The 25,710-nt window shown below is 38.8% G+C and overlaps 1 protein-coding gene across 1 annotated transcript in view; it reads right to left on the reverse strand.

Moving 5' to 3' along the window:
- LOC125231585 (ataxin-1-like) overlaps positions 1 to 25,710 on the reverse strand; it is a 66,186-nt gene that overhangs the window by 5,382 nt on the left and 35,094 nt on the right. The window contains exons 2-3 of the mRNA XM_048137043.1: positions 564 to 949; positions 36 to 269 (exon numbers count right to left, since the gene is read on the reverse strand). Coding sequence (XP_047993000.1) covers positions 36 to 269; positions 564 to 941 — 612 coding nt within the window. The 5' untranslated portion in view covers positions 942 to 949. The remainder of the gene's footprint in view (positions 1 to 35; positions 270 to 563; positions 950 to 25,710) is intronic.

Here is a 25,710-nt window from a genome sequence, read left to right on the forward strand (position 1 = left end):
GCAGTAAGCCATTTGAACATGAAATGTGAACAAACCTGTGCCCGGTTCCTATCATAAGTGAGCGTGAGCGCTAGCCGGTCGCCCCGCTCGTCGAGCCGCAGCAGCGTACACTGCGTCAGCGCCAGGTCCCCGCTGTGCTCGGCGCTCATCACGAAGTCTTCCGTCCTCATCTCTTCCACGCGCCGGAGCGAGCCATCTTCGAGGCGGATGAGCGCGCCGCGGCAGAAGTACGCCGCCGGCGCACCGCGCTCGGGTGAAATTGGTGGCTCCTGAAATTGATACAGGAACAAATTAAGATTATGACTCAAATGTTTTGCAGTGTGTATATGAAAGATTGTAAAAGATTTTTTGGAATTAACACAGCGGAAAACGGTGAATTTATGTTTCTGTTGTCGTGAGCTGGTTTTTGGCTTAGTATCATCGAAAGATGTGTTGGACGAGTGACAAATATGAAGACGCCCTTGGGGTTGCCAATGCAATGTCTGGTACAACAGACACGATTTTTTAGCTTAGGTAAGTCTGATGATTGTAATTAATGATGAATGGTAGAATTAGAAACTTACGTCTCTGTGGACGGGAGGTAGAGGCGCCGGCGCAGACACGGGCGGCGAATGGGACGCCGGGGCGGGCGGCACGAAGCCCGACGTGGGCCGGTGCAGGGGGTAGGGGTTGGCCGGCGACGGCGGCGCCCGCGGGCCCGGCCGGTACAGGTAGGACGCGTACGACGGGTGCGGGAGGAAGGTGGGGTAGCTGGGGAACGAGGGGGACTGCGGCGCGGGCGGCGCGGGCATGTCGCGCGGGCGGCGCTGCGCGTAGCGCGCGTAGGGCCGCGGCGGCGGCGGCAGGAACTCGGGCGCCATGCCGGCCGGCGGCGGCGGCGGGTACAGCCCCAGCGGCCCCAGCTGGGCCAGCGCCTCACCGGGGAGCCGAGCCGAGATCATCGGACGCGCTGCAACAAACAAAACCTCACGTTACATGCTGGACAAGTGTACTTAATTGGTATCAGCATTTGGTAACTATTTCGTCAACAAATGGGTTTAGCGGCGCATCAATTGCTATGCTCTAAAGATTTGTCAAATCCTACATTGGGATTCCTACACTAAGAATTCACTAGTTTTCTTCCAAGATTTTTCAAAACAGTGATCTCCTATGATAATAAAGACCTAAGATATCAAGATTATAAGGAAAACGGTAAATAAAATACTAAGTTCAAGAGATGTCAAAGTTCAAGAGTGAAGTAAGAGAGACAATGGATACACTATGTGGTGTACCTAACCTATACCTACTTACAAAATGAGACCTAACGACAACCAAAAATGATGTCACAATGCAGTTTCTAAGGAAAGGATATCTACATCGACGGATTGTGAAACAACTTAGCTCTAAGTAGACAAAAATACATCGCTATAAAACTGGTCAAATAAACAATCCCCTACCTACTTTAGACACGCAGTGAAAGGAGATATAACAATTTATTTACACTCAATAAAAAGGATAATAAAGCCGTTACGATGAGTCTGCTCGGTTATCGCAGCTTTCAAGTTCTATATTTATTAAACTTACATTTATAGGTGCGTTAAATTATACGTTCAACATCTGTTAGATCCTTGAGGCGTAGTATACACGAGATAAGAATGTGGGGCGGCGCGTCAGCGGTATAAATAGCTTTATTCACGTAAAAGTTTAATTCAGTATGCACGGCCGCGCTTGATGAGAGATGCGATCGTCTTAGGACGCCTTTGTTCGTAAACAAACTCTGCAGTGTTGGCTTAATTGGACGCTTATTCATGTGTGATATAATTATCGGGCAGGTTTACAATGAAAACTGCTAATGACTATATCGATCGAGATGTACGATTATAAATGAGTAGGTATCATGTGGTATCGTTAATTGCAACATACATATCGACTTTATCAAACGCGACACAAAATATTTACGAAAAACCTTGGAGAGGACTCGTAACGACACATGGTTCAAGTTTATATTACTCTTGTGTGTGTGGCCAAATGCACAAACGCTTCACGAAACGAATCGTGAAGTGTTTGGGCTTTCGGCTACGCACACTGATCTGCCTCTGAAGTATCAGTAAATTTGAGAAATCCATATAAAAAGACAGCCCAGCTGGTGACTCAACGAAATACGCAGGACCGGTTGTATAACCGGTATCGAAAGAGTTTTTCGATAGCCATAAATTCCCGAAATCGCTCGTATCTAAGCGCAACCTTAATAAAATTCAGGTATGAGAGATAAACATCCATATCTAAGAAACTGACAAGTAACGAAAGGGTCTCATTAACACAATCAAGGAGTGCCAGGACGCATTCCCTCACGGCGATAATTCGAAGAACAAAGATGCAGCCGGCCGCACCTGCGCAAACAAACATTAGATCTCGTACTCCTGTGTACCTATTGTGTGTTTACAATGCGGTCCTATAGGGAGTATACGTATGCGTTCCCTCTTGGAAACCGGCTTGCGTTCGAGTACTTATTTGTTGAAAAATCGTAGAAAAAACAAGAACTGGGAGGTATTGGAGCGAGTGCCTTTAGCGGTTTTATTTCTCGCTGCGTATAAGTTTGGTTCTTGGAATTCTCGGACGTATTGATTTTCCAGTCTAAAAAGTTGTTGTTTAACCGCTATTTACTTTATCTTATTTGAGACATTTACCTATTCATCATACGGTCGATTACACGGACAGCTCGATTATCCCTTTTCATGATTGTGTACAAAAAGCACATGTTACGCAACAGATACCTAGAGGATCATGTCTAACATCAGCTTCATTTGAGAGAGAATCTTCCGTACTTAAGTACTATTATCAATTCCGACCAGCGTGCCTGCCTATAATGCCTTAGCATTAGGCAAACTGACAAGCGATCTTTTGCCAGAATGTTGGCTCACTTAAGCTTTCCGACTAGGCATTTACTAGACCTTTCCGGTTTTACGACTACGACTCCCCGCAGGCCTAACTACTGATGTTATCATTCCCCTTAAGCCTACGAGGCTTACGTAACGATCCATCGACAGCGCCCCTTAGGTAACTCATCGTAGTATTACTGGGCATACTAGGTATCTAAATAGTTTTGTACCCTCTATATCACCCACGCACGGCTATATCGGGACACAACATAATAAATTACTGTGTAATTATCAAGTCCCTAGGCCCAAATTTCGTACCTAGTTATAAGTTTGTTATTACCCAACGGTAGCTTTCTAGACAGTCACGAAATAAATGACCTTGATGGCTTAGAAGTTATAAAAAACATGAAGAAATTTAGCTCTCAAGGATTGTGCTGCAACTGCAACGTTTAATTCGATTAATACAAGCAACTTGGCAAATTAACTAGACGTGAGATAATACAATGTTGGCAAGGCAACACTGCCAAAGTACGACATGCGAGAACCCGTTTTTGTGCAAATTTAAAAGGCATCATGGAGGAAACATCGCAGCTTCATTGTGTGCAAATCTGAGTCACACAGATGCGGTCGTGACTAAGCCGTTAAAAATTCAAGCCAATTAGCCGGTGGAAACCGCATTCGGTGGACGCACTATTTTCAGATGATTCGAAGAATACCTAACACATTTTAAAACTGAAATGAAACACCCATTAGTTTTCCCGTTTCAGTTTATCGGGCAAAATACCAATTTCTGCTGTGAAATTTAGTAAACATTTTCTAGGTAATATGAAAACTTTTATGTAACACATTGGGCGCTCAGGCGTGTAATGCACTTCGAGCGTTTACGGGGGTGACGTGAATGCAATGCTAAATAGAAGGTAAAATTTCTCGTATCTTTTATACTACATTTACCAATATGTAGATAAAACATGTCAAGACTAGTAAGTTACGGAAAAAAATCGGATGTGTTGAAGGTTATGCAAGAATTAGCTTACGACAGACCGCAAGCGCCACAGAAACAAGCGAACAACCGTTGCCGGCACCAATAAATATCTCTCACAGCTTCGGAAATCGTAATGGCAGTGTAATACAGCAGCAAGGCCGCGGGTTCGGCGGCCGCGCCGGCAAAAACTCCGCAATGAATGGCAGCCAAATTCCCAACCAATTCCAATTGCGATGTACGCTCACTTTGGCTAACCAGTATAACCGCTACATCCTTTACGCATACTTTCCTAGAAGTCTGAGGGTCTTGGTTACACTGGGTAGTAAGATAAGCTGGTGGAATAGGTGGTCTGCGCGAAAACAGATTACATCAGTCGCGGGCGCAGCCAACAATCGCCTTTCCATTCAAGCGTAACGCGGGTCGCTAATTGTAGCAGAATGCCGATGCAGTTACCGATTGAGAACTTCAGTTTGGAACTAGGATGTCTACTCAAAAATCTATGTAGGTATATTTGGGACCGAGAACATCAGTTTGGAAAAGTTGTTTGTAGTTAAAAATCGAATTTGTAAAAGTTCGTAAAATATGAAACTGTAACTTAGCCACAAATGTACCTGAAAATTTGAACGTGTAGCCATTTACATACTAAAGTTTTTAGAAGTAGTACATATTTAAGTAAGGAATATTTGATTTATCACTTATCAGTTTTACGTTTTATTATTTACTTTGCAAATTAACATGTATTTTTCACAACAGGCAAAAGAAAAACGTTTTTTTTTTTAAAAAGGCTTAGTAAGCGTACAAAGCATCGAAGCGCACGAAACATCCACTTCATGTGAACATAAAATACCTGTCCATGTAAAAAGGTGCGCACACAAAGCTTACATTGTGCTAAGTATAATAATAAAACGGTGGGGCGCGTGTCGCTGGGCGGTCGATAGGGCGCCGCCCGACGCCCGTAACCCACTTCCGGCGCCCATGACCTTGCGCCGCCATTCACGCCGCCGCCCTCCCCCCTCCCCCCACCCACACCCCTACCACCCGCCGCAAACTTTCATAAATGACAGGATCATTTTGCTTTCCAGTTTATTGAAACAAGCGCGAATCGGACATTATTATACCTAGTTTATTGAAAATATTTCGCTTTGAAACGAGCAACGGGTGGGTGGTTTACATGCAAAACTGTTATTGATATGTGCAAAACTCTCATCTGAAATTGATCAAATAACCAATTCCTCGTTACATGTACAAATTCCGTTGAAAACACGCGTATAGTTTAGTGGATGTTTTGAAAATGGCAATGTGGGTGGTATAAATGCAAAACTGATGTTATTCATACTTTCATCTATAAAATAATCAAATAATCCATTTCTCGTGACATACTGCCTACATATACGAATTTAATTTAAAACACGTGTAAAGTTTAATGTTCTTTATCTGCGTTCTCACTATCAACACTATCAGTGTTACTAAAGTTACTGTGTAGAAAAACAATGATGCTGTTATAATTTATTCAGATGATTTCATCTCAAATCGATCTCCATCCATCTTCACATAGGAAAAGCATCTTTGTTCTTTGCATAATTTCATTATGAATCAGCCGCTAAGAATTCGACAAATATGAGAAGCGAATATATTATGCCTATTTGCTTTAGGTGATGTAAGTTGTGTTATAGGAATTCTTGTCTGTCATTCGGCCTTTCAGATTCGTTGAGTCGAACAAATTGTAGCTCACTCACTGAAATTCTATTTTTAACGTCATTGATTTTATTTCGTCTGAGCGGAGAGCTGCGTTACGTTGTTTGTGAGAAATTACCTCATTTTTTTGCTGAAAATTCTGATGAATATAAAAGGTTGATTGTAAATAAATTCGCTGTGTAAACATCAAGCTTAGCAAAGACAATTATAATATATTATAGATGGTGTAATTACCGATGAAGCGCAGGTTTATCAATTGTAACTTCCAACATCATGAAAATGCGAGCCAGACCATGCGTCTACATGAATGAATCGATATATACCAGCCCCTTTCGCATAACTTGATCCTAATAAGGCTTTAGTTTCCATTAGATAGTATTCTACGAACGTACCGATGACCATGATAGAATGGAGATCGCGTACAGTCAACAACACAATTGTGAATACAAAGTGCTAAAAGTATTTTCCCCTCACTAGCTCGGAAACACGTGTTTTGTCCTTTAATACCAGCGGGTAAAAACGCATTTTATCCACTAGTGGGTAAAGTAATTTGACCTTGAATAAAGTTAAATTAACTGCTTTCAAATTGATAAAAGTAGGTGAATCTAGTAACAAAGATGATTTACCACTTGTGGAACTACTACTGGAAGCAGTGATAAACGCATTTATTGCGTTGTAGTTTCCTCGCTATAGTGAGGGGAAAAGTTTTGTGTTACACTCGGGTGCAAATGTATTTTACTTCTCGTGTGTTAAAATACTCACAAGTTCAGGATTCTATTCTCGAACCACTCGCTTCGCTCGTGGTTCAACTATAGAATCCTTTCACTTGCTCGTTTTTAATTCCACACTCGGCGTTAAAACACAACTTTGCCCCCTTGTATAACAAATAACTATTATACACACCTTAATGTACAGGCAATAAAGTTCTGTGTACATATATTTGGCACTGTATTTACAGCTATGTTGTTGACTGTGCAATCGCTCGCGAATTACATTATCGCTCGATATCGCAGCGATACCATTGTGAATGGTCCTGAATCAAAAGACAAATCGAGAAAGTGAGTGCGGTGTATCGTAGAAGGGAGAAATTGGGGGTTCAGTCAACCACAGAATCAGAAATAGAATGTTTTGGTCTTCTTTATACGAAAATGTAAGTGACTTGTATCCTTGATTTCGTGTGAATTTTGTATTTACCTACCTGTATCTGCCACATGAAGCAGGGTCGAAAATGTAGTTGACAACTCCGAAATATACTTTGTCGGTTAGCTAAAAGGGTGTGGATATGGACTGGTATCGGTTGCTGGAGGAGAAAGTCAATATTAGTTGTATCACATCACACTGTATACAGGGATATGTTAATAGTTTCCGTGGTATCTAGGTACATACAAAATGGTCCAAAAACACATTATTTTTATAGGAACAACTTTCATATATTCCAAATCATAAATATGACAATTTAACTGCAGACAAATCTTATCTCATCAATATGTTTTCGATTAGACTGGTACCTATACAAGTCGATCAATTATTTAGCGAAGGAACAAATTGTCTCAACATATTTTTGGCTAATCCAGTAAATAAAAGAAGTAAACAACTTGTAAACAACACAAATTGTTCGCCGAAAAACCTATTAACCCAAAGAAACCGGTAAGTAGAGTTGAGTTCGTACTAATTGGCTCTATAAATTCGATTTAAAAATAACTTCTGTCCATGTTTTTCTAATAATTATCTGATGCTTTATTTCCTGCATGGTATAAAATATTGTATTTTTAGAACAGTCAAATAGGTACAAAAGTAAAAAAGGGGAATAGAAAAATGAGAAATACTTAACACTATTTTAAGGAAAGAGACAAGAGGCCGCGTAAGTGAAATGACACTATGAGGAGGCCAAGACTCACGAAGGATTGTAGCTCTACAGGAAGAAGTGTAAGTTACACTCAATTAACAGATAAAAATGTATGAAACGTCGGAAAGACGGAAGAAGGCTTGTAGTTTGTAATATTAGTGGTGTGAAACGATTCGCTTCGGGCGAACTCCACTCCTTTCGGCTCAGAATAGCTACACGGTGCAATTATTAGGGTTGGTTACTTTGTATATAGCCTGACGTCCCTTTGCGTGCACAACCACAGATAATTACTTGAATTTTGACAACTAAACAGCTAAAGGCGATAATGTCATGGATTAGAAAATTTAGAAATCAACACGATTCGTCCCTGAATCTTTATCAAACTTCGTTTTTGCAGGAAGTTTCTTTTCTGCACAGGTCCCGTAGCTCAATGCCATTTCTGGGACGCGAAACGCCACCGAAATGCCGCAGAAATCTAGCCTAGCTCTGTCACGTCAATACGCAAGAGCGATAGAGATAGATAGCTACGAAAGAGATATTATTTATCGTGAGCGTTTCGTGAGCGTTTGTGCATTCGTAGCCGAATGTACCTCTACAACTGTATTTATTCTGAATAACATTGGAAAAGCATTGGTTGTTTATTACGTGGTATCAATGACAGATTGCGGCACGGCCTGATAAGGAAACGAAATCGATTCAGCCAATGATCGAGTACTTAGATAATATAAGTCGATGCAAGTGTGAATCGACTACGTAAACAGTTTTGTAATTATATGCAAGATTGTATACGGCGATTACGATTACGTGTGTATCTTCGTGTGTTCTGTTATGAAACGTTATTGAACTTAAATTAGGCATGAATATAACTTGTCTACTGAATACAGTCTGTGCGAAAAGAGAAGAGTCGTATATGTATTGGCAAGGCTCTTTCCTTCTCTTTCTATTCAGTAGTGGGTTGTTCTTATAACTCGATTGATGCCGGTTTACTTTTGATATTACATAGTATTCATTGTTTAAGGAAAAAAGTTATAACTGCTACCAGTTTTCCTACAGATGTTTCCGATACTACGACTCTTATATAAAATACAGGGTGTCTTTCATAAATCAAATAATAAGCATATGAAAATAGACGTGAGACGCTGTCGCATAAAATAAACGCAGTGGAAGACCTTTCCGTTATATTAATCGGTACTTTACAAAATAAAAAAAATACTGGCTGCGGTAGAGACAAGTTGCTTGCTGTAGCAAAACGAAATGCAACTGTTTCTAACGAATTAATGACGAAGAGCGATATAGAGAGAAATCTAAAATACGCTACCGAGCGGTGAACGATTGGAATATTACACGCCCTGGCCCCTTAGCCGAATGCCATTTCTGCGACGCGAAACGAAAACGAAACGCCACGAAAGGTATAGTATGAATTTTCTGAGATGAACTTTTCGCTTTTGCCCTAATCTGTTAAACAAAGGCCTTTGTTTCTATTATTCACCGCGGCTAGCTCCCGTTTAAACGGCACGTGCTATAGTCTCAGTGTAGTTAAAAAGCAACTATCATGATAGTAATAAGGTTCAAATCCATAAAAAGCCCTTTCGGAGATAACACGTTTTGTCATCTTCAAAAAAAGTTACCTGCATACTGCAAACTGTTTAATAAATTTGAACCTTATTGCTATCATGATAGTTGCTTTTTAACTACACTGAGACTTTAGCACGTGCTGTGGAAACGGGAGCTAACTGCCGCGAATAATAGAAACAAAGGCCTTTGTTTAACAGATTAGGGCAAAAGCGAAAAGTTCATCTCAGAAAATTCATACTATAGTCTGGCTCCGTCACGCCAATACGCAAGAGCGAATAGAGCGATAGAGATATATAATATATCTACGAGCGTTTCGTTTCGTGAGCGTTTCGTGACTGTTTGTGCCATTCGGCTACGTACCCTGGACTCAAAAGTGTAAACAGGAAAATATGCAGTCATTTCTGTCCATTCTCAAACATCCTGGCATCCTGTATAATTGTAGTTTTATCGACTCCATTCACAATTATAAGAAAAACCACAAATGTAGCAATTAGCTACCGGTTCGGCCCACGATTACTGATACCGGCTCGAACCGCTGTTTACGTTACTAGTTATATTAATTTGCGTCGAGCGTTACGAGTGATACCATCATCGCACCTGTTCGCGCAGCTGTCGCCACAATAAACATACAAACAAAATACAACATACTACAGCCTTATATTCACCGCTTTAGAGTTGACATTTCAAAACAATCAGGAATTTTTTATATGCGTATATATAGATTTTATTTTCATAGCATCGTACGCTGAATGAACGTCACGCTTGCCCACATATTTATGCATGGGAACACAACAGGGGTTTCCGTTTTTTACGACCCTGTTGTATTATAGAAGTCGAACTATCACGATATGTCCGTTATTACGCGTTGCCACTTTTTACTTCTCACTGACAGACTGATTTCGTCAGGCAAAACGTCAGTAGAATCCCTTTAATATCGTCACTACTTTTAAAAAAACTTGTATCTTCGTCTGTTAATGAAAAGAAATTTGTAGTAAGTATGTATGGAATGCATATAGACTTACTGCGTTTTAACTTTGAGGAGAAGCATGAGATACGAGATTTTTTCAAAGTAGTTACGATATGTATCTGTGTGCGTAGCCGAATGCACAAACGCTCACGATAATATCTCTTTCGTAGCTATCTATCTCTATGCTCTCGCGTATTGGCGCGACAGAGCTAGACTACCTTTCTGCGGCGTTTCGGTGGCGTTTCGCGTCGCAGAAATGCCATTCGGCTACGGGGCCTGGCTCCCTTAGACCGCTTTCACATTATCCGATCCGATATCGGATGTCGGAAGGATTTCAATAGAAAAAATCCAAGATGGCACCTGTAATGTATGGGATATCGGTCCGACACATCCGATATCGGATCGGATAATGTGAAAACGCACTTAGGGTCAGTTGCATCAACTACATCAGTTAATTAGACACTTTAAAGTCACGCAGCAGAAGTCTATGAAAATTCCCATACAAATAAATTTGTAATGAAGTCGTGTAATGTGATTTGGATTTTGATTGTCCGTATTAAATGTTTTTTTTTTTTAATTCGGTGACAGACGGGTTGGTGTAACAGACCCTTATACCGCAATTACCGCATTCAAATCGCTGCTTTAATGTCGGGCTAAGTCATTTTCCCATTGAAAGAAGTTTTCTATGCATCGTTTCTACACAATTAATTTTCTCTTCGCCAACTAAGGTCCAAGGCAGTGTTGCAACTGTTGCAAGTCACTAGAGTATTAACATGCTAACTGGCAGGACCTAAGGCTTGCAATAGCGAGGAAGGAGGTAATTTTTCGTTCTTGTACTAACATTGTAGGATTAGTATTCTAGTCCCTCTATGTGGAAATACAAATAGTCACAGTCCATGTAACGCAAATTGCAGTATAATTACTCATTATTAGTTTTTGGAAGTTTAGTATGAAACTAGAACTAAGTAAACCTTTTTACGATGATTTGCTGGATCACTCATCATAAAACTAGTTAGTAACTGACTGGATAATGATAGAGTTAACTAATTTAGTTGTTACTTGGAATTGCTTCATTAACTTGATGCATTTTGAAATTTGTTATTCATTGATGACAAGATCGATAATTGTATCAATTTATTTTTGATTTTTACCAAATCACTAAAAATAAAGTCCAATAAACAGCCGCCCAAAACTAAGTAAGCTTATCAACTTAGTAACTAAAGTTAGCTTATGTATTATGTGTAAGGCAAAACACAGGATCAAATTCGGCTAACAATATTGCGATTGCCATTGATATCCATCTCTACCCTGAACTGACATTCATCTTCTCATCTAGAAACCTAAACCCATTGTTTGTCAAAGATAAGCGTTTTAAAAGCGTAAATCTCTTCCAGTAATCGTATAATGATGTGAAGTGTATCCGAACCCTTTTGGAAAGCTCGGGCACACATATGAGCAGTTAAGCAGATTAGCCGGAGCGTGTCCCGATTAGACTTAACACATGTTTATTTTACGCAGTATTTTGACCTAAAAATGTACATAGGTATATTCTACACGGTTTCATTAACCTACATAAACGCTTGCCAAAAAAAACCGGGTGAAACTTTTTTGACACAAAGAGCTTTTAGCGCTCCGTTCAAAACTTTGTTTTCAGAGCAGTTTGCGTTCTGAACTGAAGGCGAACAATGCCGCAGCAATGCCACAGGGCAGCAGCATGTTTATTTACCGAAAATTAACGTGATTTTTGAAACTGACAGGTCGGTATCGCATATTCTTCTTCTTCATATTCATCTTAACATCGTTCCGATTTCGGGTGCCATCTTAGTGGAATCGTGTCGTGAATAATTTCTCCTTCTTTTGCTCAATAACGTTGTTTAAAGTGTAATATCGATAGCTTATTATGCAGTAAACTAATGTTATAGTGAGAAGCTGATGAAGAATTAATCTCCAAACGCGTTTAGCCCCCTTTTTTGTCATCGACGGCCGATAGTCCACGTGCCCTTGTAAAATCTAGCTATCAATTTACAACTGCCAACTACCGAACAACGTCGTACTTACCGTACCAAAATCGAATACAATAAGCTTATACCACCTTGACACTGGCAAAATAGTCCCACCAATGGGACTGAGGCCATTTAATTTTAAAAATCTAATCTAATCTTAACATCAATGTCACTATTTAATACACAATTTTGACAAGCTACAAATGAAATGAAATCGTATCTCAGCATCATCAGTGACATTGTTTGTGTAGAGTACCAGGTGATATTGATTGCACATCGGTTTTTCGTCTTCGTAGAGCGTTTTCTCTTTCTTGCTTATGTGACGTTAATTGTCTCTTTCTAAAGACCGATGTGCATTCTTTATCGCCTTTTACTGTACGGCCGTGCTAAGTCGCAATACTGTCTAACTAAACTAAACTGTGCGTTAGACGCTACCTCCGCATTATACGTAGTTGTATGTAGAGCGAGTCGTGCCCGAGCGCTGAATGAACTGTAGAGTCACGCGACGTTACGTAAAGTTTCCACAACATTACTTAGCTTTACTTGTTTGCGGTAAAGCTGACGCGTTAATTGCTCGCCGTGTTCTCAATGCTTATTGACTAAGAATGCTCAGCCAGTTTAACTGTGAGAAATGTGTGAGAAAGATATCAAGGTTTTTTAGTTTGACATTTTTAACGCTTTTTCTTCCGTGTCAAAAATTTATGTAGACGCCAAAATGTCAACTGGTGAAGAGCGAATGACAGTAGAGAAGTCGCTTAGTGGATAATTGCTTTGCAGCTAAGAAGGGCAGACGATGGCCCTTTTAGTGGTCCTTGGCGTTCAAAGGGTTAAAAATGCAAATAAATAATCGAAAATTTTGCCAGTACCAATAATGACCTGCCAACGTTGGAAGAATTCTGAATTCGACAGTAGCCATCAAGCATGTACTTTTAAGAGTATGACGTAACGTGAATGCTCTTAAGCCTCTTAAGTAGTAGTAAAGCGTTACTCAAGTAACAATTTCTGGTCCTATAGTGGTCGAGAGCACCAAATTAAATCACATTAAATGGTCCTATAAATAGTCTATATTGGTACTGTAGAGCCGATTTGGCGCAATTATGCAGCCATTTAGTGATATAATAGGGCTATAGCAGTATCATCCGTGACGTTTAAGGTCTATAATGGTGATGTGATGATGACTATTGTGCTAATTTGTTGACATAGAGGACACAGTAACGCTATTATAGTATCAATTTATGCTATAGTAGCATTTGAGATTCCGTTATACAGGTTTTTTGTTCTGTAATAGCAGTTGCCGTCCCTTTTAATGCGAATGAATGAAATTTCTAAAATAATTTAATGTGTAATATTTAACAAAAACTGTTCTAAACGAGGAACTTTATGAAAAGTGGCGTGTGAACTTGTGAAGTTTAGTGTCCAGTATAATTCCATCATTACTGCAAAAAGGTATGCGATGGAAATTTTACCGTTAAAAGAATATTAGTTTAATGGAGTATTTTAAGTGCGCCCTCGATTTATACCTGTTTTGAATAAAATAAATAAATATAATTTAATACAATAAAATTATTGGCACCATAGTTTCTACTATGAAACCAAGAAGTAAAACATACGCTTTTATAGTTCGACTATGTCACTTATCATACGCATTCACTGCCATAAGCCCGCCATTGTGGATTCAATTAGGGTTGCATGAGACTTTAACTATGATCCAGTTTAACTTATAAGTTCTTTATATAGAAAACAATACTTGTTTTCAATGTTTTACTATATAAAGATCTTCTAAACAGTTTTTTTTTTATAAAACATATAGTAAACTCAGCTATAACGCTATTGTGTTTTAAAAGAGATACCGAAACCATTATTCCACAGTTCTGTGATATAAAAGAGTAATTGTGACGTATACGGCGATGAGATATAAAAGGCATTAGACGACCGACTATTAACGCTTTTCAAAGCTATATAAACGTATCCTGAAAACTTCATTATACAGCAAAATAGCTCTATAATGGTATTCATATCACTACTACAGTGTTAAATACTGTAGCAGTGTTTTCCAAAGCCACTATATCGCAAAATAGTGGTATAGTTAGGTTTTAATTTATGTTAAAATACGACTACTAAAAATACTATAAGCGGCTTGTTGGGAACCTTAATAGCGCAAATTGATAGCATAACAGTGATTCCTAACACTATTATACAATAATATTGTTCTTTAGTAGGTTATTTGGTCCTGTTATAGACCAGGCCTATAGCGGCTCTATAAAATGGTGATATAAACGTTTACATCACTTCCTAATAACACCTTTTAGCTGTATAACGCAACAACTATAGCGGCTTGTCGGGAACCTTAATAGCGCAAATTGATTGCATAACAGTGATTTCTAACACCATTATATAATAATATTGTTCTATAGTAGTCATATTTGATCCTGTTATAGACCAGGCCTATAGCAGCTTTATAAAATGGTGATATAAACGTTTACATCACTTCCTAATAACACCTTTTAGCTGTATAACGCAACAACTATAGCGGCTTGTCGGGAACCTTAATAGCGCAAATTGATTGCATAACAGTGATTTCTAACACCATTATATAATAATATTGTTATATAGTAGTCATATTTGATCCTGTTATAGACCAGGCCTATAGGGGCTCTATAAAATGGTGATATAAACGTTTACATCACTTCCTAATAACATCTTTTAGCTGTATAACGCAACAACTATAGCGGCTTGTCGGGAACCTTAATAGCGCAAATTGATTGCATAACAGTGATTTCTAACACCATTATATAATAATATTGTTCTATAGTAGTCATATTTGATCCTGTTATAGACCAGGCCTATAGCAGCTTTATAAAATGGTGATATAAACGTTTACATCACTTCCTAATAACACCTTTTAGCTGTATAACGCAACAACTATAGCGGCTTGTCGGGAACCTTAATAGCGCAAATTGATTGCATAGCAGTGATTCCTAACACCATTATACAATAATATAGATCTATAGTAGTCATATTTGATCCTGTTATAGACCAGGCCTATAGCGGCTCTATAAAATGGTGATATAAACGTTTACATCACTTCCTAATAACACCTTTTAGCGGTATAAGCTTATAGAGCTAAAAGGTGTTACTGGAGGCTTTTATACGACAAGCGGTCACGCCGAAAACCTTTATACGACATCTATAGTAGCTTTTGGCGTCGAAAACCAAAATTATAGCACTAAAATGTTACTTGGCTAGTAGCCATGATGGATTGCTGACTAAATATTCAATTGTCAAAACACTATAGACATAAATTCATGCAAATTCTGTAGTCTTCGTGCAGCTATCACATTGTTACGTCAGTTTGTTGCATTAATAAGCTATCAATGTAAAACATTAATGGGCGAAAAACAAAAGAATAATATCGAGACGTTATCGCCTTTTGAATTTCAGCCGGAAATTCCTTATAACCAAAAAGATCTATGACTGTGGTTTATAAGCTTAATCTTAAGCGATTGGAATACCTGCAGCTAATTTTAATATTAACGTTGCATTTTGCATTTTGATTGGTATCGGAGCGGCAGTGTGTTAAGGACAGTAGGTAGCGTTGCCAAACCGTCAGGGCTCGAATGCTTTTCGCTTTTCAGTCGGAATTGGCCTTTTCCCTAACTGCATTGCGGAATTTTGAAGAACGAATTTCATTGAAAATTGTAATTGGGAAATGTGCATTAGGAGATAATGTTGCCAAAAAAGGAAAATTACCAGCTACATCGGTCTGTAAATGTTACGTAAATTAATTGGTCGAGGTCAAAATTACCATGAGTTTTCAAATTTTTCCGATGTGGAAACTTCGCGATTTTATAAACTTTCTGACCACGTCTCAGCAACGTTGCAAGCTATACTAACGAAAGCTAGGCAGTAAAAAGACTAGACTTTGAACTCAAACGGACAAAGAGGTTCCATTAAATGACCAATTCGAGGTTTAACAACAGTTTTATTGAGCGGATCACGCAAGCGAGGCAAACCGCCACGCCTACGTGCGTAGTACACTAAGGACAAGCTTGTATTTTAATCAGGATTACTAACATCGCCAAACAAGGCCGGACCTACGGTTACTTCTTGTACAGTAATTTAAATGGCGGAAAGCAACAACGCAATATATGGGAATAACAACTATGGTGCAGATCATGTGGGTATCGTGTGTTTGTCATTGCGCAATTGAATTCTTTTTTTACTTCAAGGACAGAATTTAATACATATTTTTTGACAAGCCTCAGATGAAATGTTATAGATCTATATCTTATTCTTATTCAACACAGTGTTGCTGCAGTCAGCCGTAATAGACCAAACAACCGACAGTTATGTATCAATGAGGAAGAGTGAAGTACTACTGACTATAAAAGTGACTCAAGTAGGTATGATTGTAGAGGTAAAAAAGAAGACAGGTTTTGAAAAACGAAAAACATCAAACTTCTGCAAAATCCGGGATGTGCATTAAATATCAATATATCTGGACATGAACTTATTAGCTTATTGTGTATACAAATACATGGGTATGTTTGCAGATTCTGCTGCCAATAATGTGCTGGTTTGCCTTATCTATCGGAAACAGGAACAACCTAATACGATTACAAACATGTACGTGTCCAACAAGTCGTAACTTGTTTCTCATTTATCTACATTGGAACCCAACTATATAATGTATGTATATTATTACGTAACATTCCGATTCAGTAAGCAAAGTCTGGCACCTAAGGAAAAGGCGTTATCAAGCCCTAGAATATTTAAAGCAAGCGCGACGAGGTGGAAACTCGAATACATAAACATGTGCCGTGTGAACAGGTATCCATATTTATGACGAGCAGCAGCCGCCCACGGCCACAGACAGCCGAGCTGACTGGCGCCAGCGCAGCGCGAGTGGCGCAACAGTAACTGCCACTCGAATGGTTATCCACTCGCATCTTAAAGTATGTTAACACCAATTACTCACACGTGCGTACGTTTAAGGCGGATGTGGATGAAATGTGGCGTTCTTTAGGAAAGGGATTACTAATGACGGCTTAAGAATTTTACCACCGGTTCCTTCTGATGGGTGATGGGTGTTGTAGAAGTCGACTATGAGATGGGTTCAATTGTGGTGTGAGCGATAGGCTAGCAGCGGAGGTTAGCAGCCCGTATTGCTGCACTTAAGCAATATAAAAATATAAATAAACTATCTGTGACTGTAATTGCAATGACATCACAAGTATTACAATAAGGCACCAAATGTTTAAAACTTCTTATTCTTACCAATTGATACGTAGTAGCTTATTTTGAATGAAATTTTGTTTGTTTACGTTTTTGATCTCGAATTCGATCACCGACCTTAGCTATCGCTGCAATATCACGATTTCGTTACCGTTCAACACTTTAATTGCCAAAAGTGTAACTGAAACTTGAGTAGTTTCATGTGTTCTGCCTACAGAGAATATGTATGTATATATCCTGTCAAGGTAAAGTTGTTGCTTACCATAAGAATGAAATAAGATCATATTGAATTACCTACTTTAGCGTCTTTATTCTTAAGCGGTCATGTGGTACCTTTAACTTGAGAACGGCACAAATGTCCGAAGGCCTAAGGCTTGTAACTTGTAATTTAACCATCGAAAAAATGATTATCATTTCCTAACTGGCATTCTACATTCTTTTACAGGGCATTTGCTAGTATTGATGAGTAGATACGAAAGCTACAGTGTGAGGTAGGTACTCTACTTACATATGTAAATAAACTCAATGTGATTGTTTTCATCATTAAATTCGTTGCTGTTTATAAACACGAGCAACAATACATTTATTGGGAAGCCTACATATTTGTGGTTATTTCAGGAAAATATTTCCAATTCCAATTTATTTCCCTCGTACCGCGTTGTTTATTATTCAAAAATAATCCGTCCAGACAAAAATAAGTCATACATATACAATTATATCTATAATATCTCTCGCAGTATAGTCCAAGATACAGGCACAGCTGGGCAATTCCACGTAACTGTAATGTAAGTGACCACTTCATTGCATGTTTTTTTATTTATGATGCAAATTGAAGTCTTAATTTATCTCTAGATAAGCCTTCTTTTAATCCTTAGATATATTGATATTTAAATTAGCACCATGAATAAAAAAACATGCAAATAATTGGTCACTTACATTACTCTGCTACATGGAATTATCCAGCTTAGTTTGGTCACTGATGTAATACCTATCAGAATATTGCAAAAAACGTTTTGTGATAAATAAATCATTTTGTATTTTTATATAAGTACATTATAATTGTGTTGTGTGTAGGCAGCAGTGGCGGGGCGTCGATACAACCACAGAATATATAATAGTACAAGTACAGAAGGCTCCCTCTTTTGATTTTCACACAACGCCGCCATTCTAAATTCTTACCTATATTAATAAACGGACCGCACGCAAGCAGCCGACATTGAATTCTATTGCGCCGCGCGAAGGTCGTCATCGCTGAATGGGCCGCGAACTCGCGGCCGCAGGCATGTACTTGTAGCGCGGCGATAGAATCGCGGAGTGAGCCGCCCCTGATACAATTCGATTCCCTACGGGTTCCCTAAAATTCTCCAGTATCTGTAGAAGTTCATACAAAACTGATCCCGAAAACCCCTCCGGCTTTATCAACGAAAATTTTCACGCCACGCCACTGGTAGGCAGTCAACCGACCCAATCTTGGGTCAAGGTATTCAAGGACCTTCAAGAGGCCAGTGATGATCCTTATGAAGTCTTTGCTTTAGGCATCATCAATCGCTTCGACACGAGAGACCCCTATAGTACGCCTCAGCCAAGTGTAAAGGATATTATTGCCCCGTCCTCGAGCTTTTAACGCTATAAAAATTATCTCAATAAAATCTAACAAATGTGCGTTTTAACATCCATAAAACCTGATTGAAGCTGTTTCACAGTTCAATTGAAATGCAAAGAGCTGTAAGCGTTAAAATACATTCAAATTGCATTCAATTAGGAAGTTCGTTGACCGGTGACTGGCAATTAGCTAATTCGGTTTCAATCTAGTTGCTACTTGGACTTTATAGCGCTACGTTGCAACAAATTGTGCTTAGTTGCAACTACTTTATGCTAAGTTGCAACTGTTTTGTGCGTCTAGCGTTTATATTATCTAGTCAGTGGTATGAGTAATATTTACACGTGGAATCTTTCTCTTTGAGTTCAGAAAATATAATTTGCATTGCTGCAAAAAACTCGACGATTTTAATAAAATCTACATACATATAAACATACATACATATAATCACGCCTGTATCCCAGAAAGGGGTTGGCAGAGCACATGAACTAATGAGTTTCAGTGCCACTCTTGGCAAAAAGGGGTTGAAAGAAATCCAAATTGTGACATTGCAGTGACAGGTTGCCAGCCTCTCGCCTACGCCACAATTTAACCCATATCCCACAGTCGACTTCTACGACACCCACAGGAAGAAAGGGGTGGTGAAATTCTTAACCCGTCACCACACGGGACCCTCACTAAAATAATAATAATCCATGAATGCCTCACTAAAATAATAATAATCCATGGGGGGGTTAATAAAATCTTTTATGAAAAAATATCTCGGTAAGTTGATTGCCTTCATTTCCTTGTGAGAAATTCTCTTTACTTATAAACCTACTAAGAAACAGGTAAATAATAATGTTTGACTGGAGTTGCTGGGCTAAAGTCGAAAACAATAACAAAAACATGCCCTAAACTTTGAATCGGTGAAATTTCCTTCATGATTTGTTTGTAGCTTATTACAATATTATTCTGTCGTCTAAATGTAATAAAATCACTTAAATGTCAAATCACAGAAATAACTATAGCTGGTATTAGAACAAAATTATGTTCATTTAAATTAAATGTGACATGGTAGCAATCGACTTCTAGAAAAATAAACAACTTGAATGTAATATTCAAACGATCGATGGAGCGAAATATAAATAGAAGAACAAGGGCGAATAAAATCAAATAGGTACGTTGTAGCTCTCGTATGATTTCGCAACTCGGGTCCAAGATGTCTGAAACAAGTTATTTTGGTGTTTTATAGCTGTTAAATGCGATGCGGTCGCGAAGGAGGCGAATTCCTACTTTAAAACCGGTGACGACCGGTCTGGCGCAGTCGGTAGTGACCCTGCCTGCTACACCGCGGTCCCGGGTTCGAATCCCGGTAAGGGCATTTATTTGTGTGATGAGCACAGATATTTTGTTCCTGAGTCATGGATGTTTTCTATGTACATATATATAAGTATTTGTATATTACATATATCGTTGTCTGAGTACCCACGACACAAGTCTTCTTAAGCTTACCGTGGGTCTCAGTCAATCTGTGTAAGAAAGAATGTCTTATAATATTTATTTTTAATTATTTATTTATTTAAAAATAAAATCTTGAACCGATGCGTAGGTACTGAGATCAGTGGTATAAATTGTCAGGGTCCTATATGTGACATTATCTGGGTAAAGGGACCTTATTGTCGATGGCGCTTACGGCGTTATGAGCGATGTTCGTGTACAAATACGACGCCACGGGACGTAAGCGCCATCGACAATAAGGTCTGTTTATATATATGATAACGTCACATATAAAAAAATTGGAATGTTATATCTCTAGACTTTTACTGTTGGTGTCCACATGGCACCTGCTTAAACATTTGTCAAAAGTTCAAATAAGCTTGTTACTAAAATAATCAGTCAGAGATTTTGTATTAAAAACTAAGTTTAGGTAAACGCTTTTTTAATCTTTACATCCTTATGTAGTATGTATTCTATTTTAAGAACCTGGATACCAACAGAAAATATCTAATAGGGATTATTTAGATATTTTGTATAACTCAAAAGCCCTTGCCAGTAGTTCTATCCAAGTAAAAATCTAATAGAAAATACCTATATTATTCGCGAAATCGCGAACAACCTTCCAAGTGCCGACTGAAGCTTTGTTTACACATCTGCCACGAAAATTGATATATTCTTATTACCTACACGTGGAAGTTTTTTGCAAGTAAAATTCCTCCTTTACGTTTTTTCGTTGCTAAAATAGCCGTGCATGATTTCTACCTTACCTACCGGTTTTTGCTACTATGTGTGGGTAAAGTGAGCGGGCCGAAACAAGCTAAAATTATTCACAGTAAACTCACTTAGGAAGATGGGAGAAGCCGAGCGTGACCCTACCGGGCGGGCAGTTGCGCCATCAGAATTAAATTCCCATTGAACCTTCTAATAATGTTTCAAATGAAGCGGTTGAACCGTGAAACACTCTCTTCACAGGCTACTGCTCCAGCACTCACTTTAATTAATGGCAGCATAACTACGCCAGTTTTAGAACTACCATTCGTTCTGCCGTTCTGCGGTTAGAACACTAAGTTTCAACGTTATTTAAGAGCCACGCAATCTTTTACTGCAGTATTTTAAAAAGCTTGCAAAAGCGACAATACTCGACTAGCTGTCGAGTCAAAGTCTAAGTAAAAAAAACCTGGGCAATTACTGTCTGACGTCAATAAAAAAAGCGGTTGAGGACATGTACGCCGCCCCTGGCTAGAAGGAGCGTCTCCATCAAAAACGTGACATTCTGTTTACCCAAGATTCATAATATAAATAGAATAACTTTAACCTTTGAGCTTACATGGATAATTTATAATTAAGCCACAAAATACTGTTTCTGTGCGAAAGAAGACTGCATGCCAGAGGCCGTTATCAGATACGAGGTTATCACGAAACGGAGCCTGTTCGCGAGATAATTGAGTGTCTACTTTCTTCTGCAAGGGAAAAATCTGCGAAACTGTTTTGCGTATGTGGGCTGCTGCCAATAATAGTGAGAGATCAATCAATCGGCTTGAATAGCGGTCGGCCACACGACCTGCCAAGCGTCGCCCGTGGCTTGCCAAATATGCGGCACACACGAATGTTTTTATTCTATTCACTTTCTGGTGCATGCGCCCGTCGTCAGTATGTCTAGATAGTTAGCTTGAACAAAATAAACATCGATAAATTCATAGGTATAATATTGGATTGGGTAACTCGTGAATGTCATTACAGATTTAGTTGACGCAAGAGATAAGTTGTGCCTTTCATCTACCTTAACGAATATGGAAGATTCCATTCTATTTGGAATACCTAAATGCCGAACTTAAAGCTTATTAAGACCACTCGATTTGAACAAGTCACCAACACTGAGCGTAATATTCTTCCGTGCATTGCAGAACAAGATATGCCTGAGTATTTTCTAAAACCTTCAACAAACCTTCAGCAGTGTATGACTCGGTCACTCATTGTTGTTCCACCTTGTACATCCAAACGTATCAGGGTTGACCTCGTGTGAACAGTTACCGGTTCTCGTTCGGATTCCATTCTAGGCATCGACACGCGTAGGCAAATTGCCGTCCCTAGAATACTAAACGCGATAGTGCCGTGACTAACTCTTTGAGGTATTACCACCGATTGTATGCTAAGTAACCACCAATGCGACGCCGAGCGTCGATAATGGTCTATGCTGCTTATTTACACCGATACTAAATACTACATTATTTGAAAGTAACATTATGAAGAGGTGGATGTTTTCTTCGTTAACTTCTCTCTTATTGTTTCTTAGTACGATTATGTTTTGATGCAGTTATGAAACTTTCCTGCACTTTCTTCTATGCTCCTCTTTTTTTCTAATAGTACAAGAAAAGATTCTCTTGTAAGACCACTTCTTCTCTAAATCATTACATGTTCTAGCCTATTCACAATAAAGTTACAATCAATTCTTAATGTAGGTATATTATTTACAGTTCCTACTTCGATTAACTTAATCAACTAAGTTCACTTACGGTTATATAACAACACGTGCAGAATGTTGTTTTTCCATTTCCACAATCAGTAACGAATCTTCTCGTTCAAAACATTTCCTTTATTATCGTGTGTTAACAGTTCGTTTAAAATTAATAACCGGTCATCTTTGTTTTGTATATTCGCTGTCTCTATGTGATAATTTTAATTATAACTGTTTGACTTCAGCACTACTTATCTATCTCCAAAAATAATATTATGTTCGAATATGTCGTTGTATGTGTTCTCTTCGTTCGAGATTACCTAAACCCAACAAGGTAGTGGGTATACAATGTCTAAGCAACTTGTGAAGTTTATAACATCAAACATTGCATTTCTGTTACGCGTGTAAATAGCAGCCCGCTATCTGGACATATTACTAGTTGCATAAAACCTACCTATATAAATTATTCGTATCTTGTTCGGCCGATAAGATAGCGGACGGCAAACAGCTGCTGTCGCGGCATCAAGTGACCCGCACCAAGTGGGAACTGGGAACTGCATAGTGACATATTTTCGCGTAGGTATAGTGCTTATATTAAATATTACAAATGTGATAAACATATCAGTCGTCACGTAGACAGTGTCAGCATATTAGGCAAATAATATTTATCTCCAGGTTATTTTTATAACTTCGTTGGCATGAATCGATATTCCAGACTATGTAGACTTGCCTACGAAAGCTAACAATGTTTGTTACCAAGGTACCTTTAATGTCAATATTTGTATTGTCCAATTTAGGAACTGTGCCGCGCTCAGTAACAAGTGGCAACAATGTATATTGAAAGGAAAGCGTAAATAATAAATATTTGGAAGTGAGAGCGGGCAACGCGGATGTGGCGGGCTGACGTCACAATGGCCGCGCATGCTGCGGTCATCGTGTTGACGGTCGCGCACGCGTTCTTCAAAGAACCTTTGTCAATGGGTCGCGAGCGCCTGTTTTCAAAACGAATGCTTCGCGGAACAAGACGTCGGACGGACGTCGTCGGTTGTTGATGATTTTCCTCCAGAAGATAAACCATAATAGATCATGATGTTCTCTGATATGGTATCAGATTCTAGCAAAACTATTTAGCGTTTTCCATACAATGTTTACCAATGAGCTGCGTGTTTCTAATCAATACAAATCTTTCTCGGAACCCGACGCAAATCCGGACCGGATCAAGTCGACCGTTGCCAATTTTCGTCGAAAAGAATCCACTATGGATTCCCGTTCTGGCTTATTTTGGCGTTGTAAAGTAATGTAGCAAGCTTCCAGATATGGACACTCTTAATACCTATCCGTGTGCCGACACTGCAGCAACCTCGCCTTTAATGTGATTTCATATCATGCCACCCGTTTGCGTGGGCGGAGGAGTTCTACGTTAGGAACGACATTGCAGTGAATTGACTATACGGCAAAATACCTAGAGGTAAGTAATACTTATCTCTTCCGCCAATATTAATAACGTACTTTAGTATCTTTAGAGTCTTTAGACAGTTCTTCAGTCAATTTGCATAAGATTAGTCAGGCATGCTTTCTTAATCGCGCATTCCACATTTGCATGTTTTCCGTGCGCAATTCCCAACTTATCGCAACGCCAACCACAAAAGCTAGTTTGGTACAATAAATTAAAAGACAACATTGAACTTGAACGCGCGGTGCGTGCGCGTGTGACGTCACGATACACGTGCGCGCCGCGGCCTTGCGCTCGCCCAGCCACCACATCACCCGTGCTAACTAACCGTGAACGCTATGCTAACCTTGCCTAACCCACACCACACTTAACGAACGCTATCAGAACTAGTACCGAAACTTTATTGACGCCGGTGTAACTCTAAATTCAACGATAACTTGTGCCTTTACCTTTTTGACTCAAAGCAAAATTTTACAACCACTCTGTGTTTTGGAACTCTATTGGTATTTCCGAATTAAAATAATATTTCTACGTTTTCTCCTATTGTTTCATGGAACAGGTGAAAACTATTGTTCTTGTGTAAACACAGTTGTTTTGCGTTTTGAAAACTAACTAAACTTAGCAGTTATTATGTTTAAATACTAAATTCAAATGTATACAGCTTTATCAGTAATGTCAGAAGTTATCAAGAATATTTTAGTTCAAGCCGGTATTTATAGAGGACGTTCTCCTGTATCGTTTCGTTAGAATTTCGTAATGAGGACCCACAAACAACTTATCATTTATCGAGCTCTATTTATAGGAATGACGCGACTGAATAATTGCGTTAATGTCTATCAAACGCCTTCCATACAATATAGAGCGCTAGATAATTTACTAAATGAATTACTTATAAGGGGATTAAGCATCCGTGTTGCTGAGATACTTACTAAAATAAACCCAGCTCGGTTGCGGTTTTCCTATACATACTCGATTATCCCACGAACGGACACTTGGCCATTAATGCTATCAATTATAGGAATACGCTTATTACACTCGGAAATACCATGATTTTCTTAAACAGGTTAATATAAACTCGTTCGTGTGAGTTAATTGATCTTCTCTTGTTGGGTGACGTAACTCAATCTTTCTAAGGTCAAAGTTTAAATGGTAAACCGCGAAGTTCCGACGATTATTGATGACATTAATTTTATTTATGTAAGTGACATATGTCACTTGTCATGTTAGACTCGCTTGGAGTGATTATTGAATATTAGATAGTTAAAAGTATCTAAATATTGCAGTAAATATGCAGTACAAAACTAGGGAAAGATTTAATATGTAAATAGTTCTTCCATTAAAAGAACCAATAGAAATTTAAAGCCTAACCAGAAATATATGATTACGTGCCATGTTGCGGAATTTCATTAGAACTATTTTTTTTTCATACTAAACTGAACTCAACCCATCAGAATAACAGCGCCCTCCTGACAGTCATATATTTCCGGTCAAGCTTTATGTAGACTTTCTGTATGGGTAAGAAAACCAAAAGCAAAATTCTGTAGACTTTCCAAATGATATCC

This window comes from Leguminivora glycinivorella, chromosome 12 (genome assembly GCF_023078275.1).
Source record: "Leguminivora glycinivorella isolate SPB_JAAS2020 chromosome 12, LegGlyc_1.1, whole genome shotgun sequence".
NCBI classification, from domain to species: Eukaryota; Metazoa; Arthropoda; class Insecta; order Lepidoptera; family Tortricidae; genus Leguminivora; species Leguminivora glycinivorella.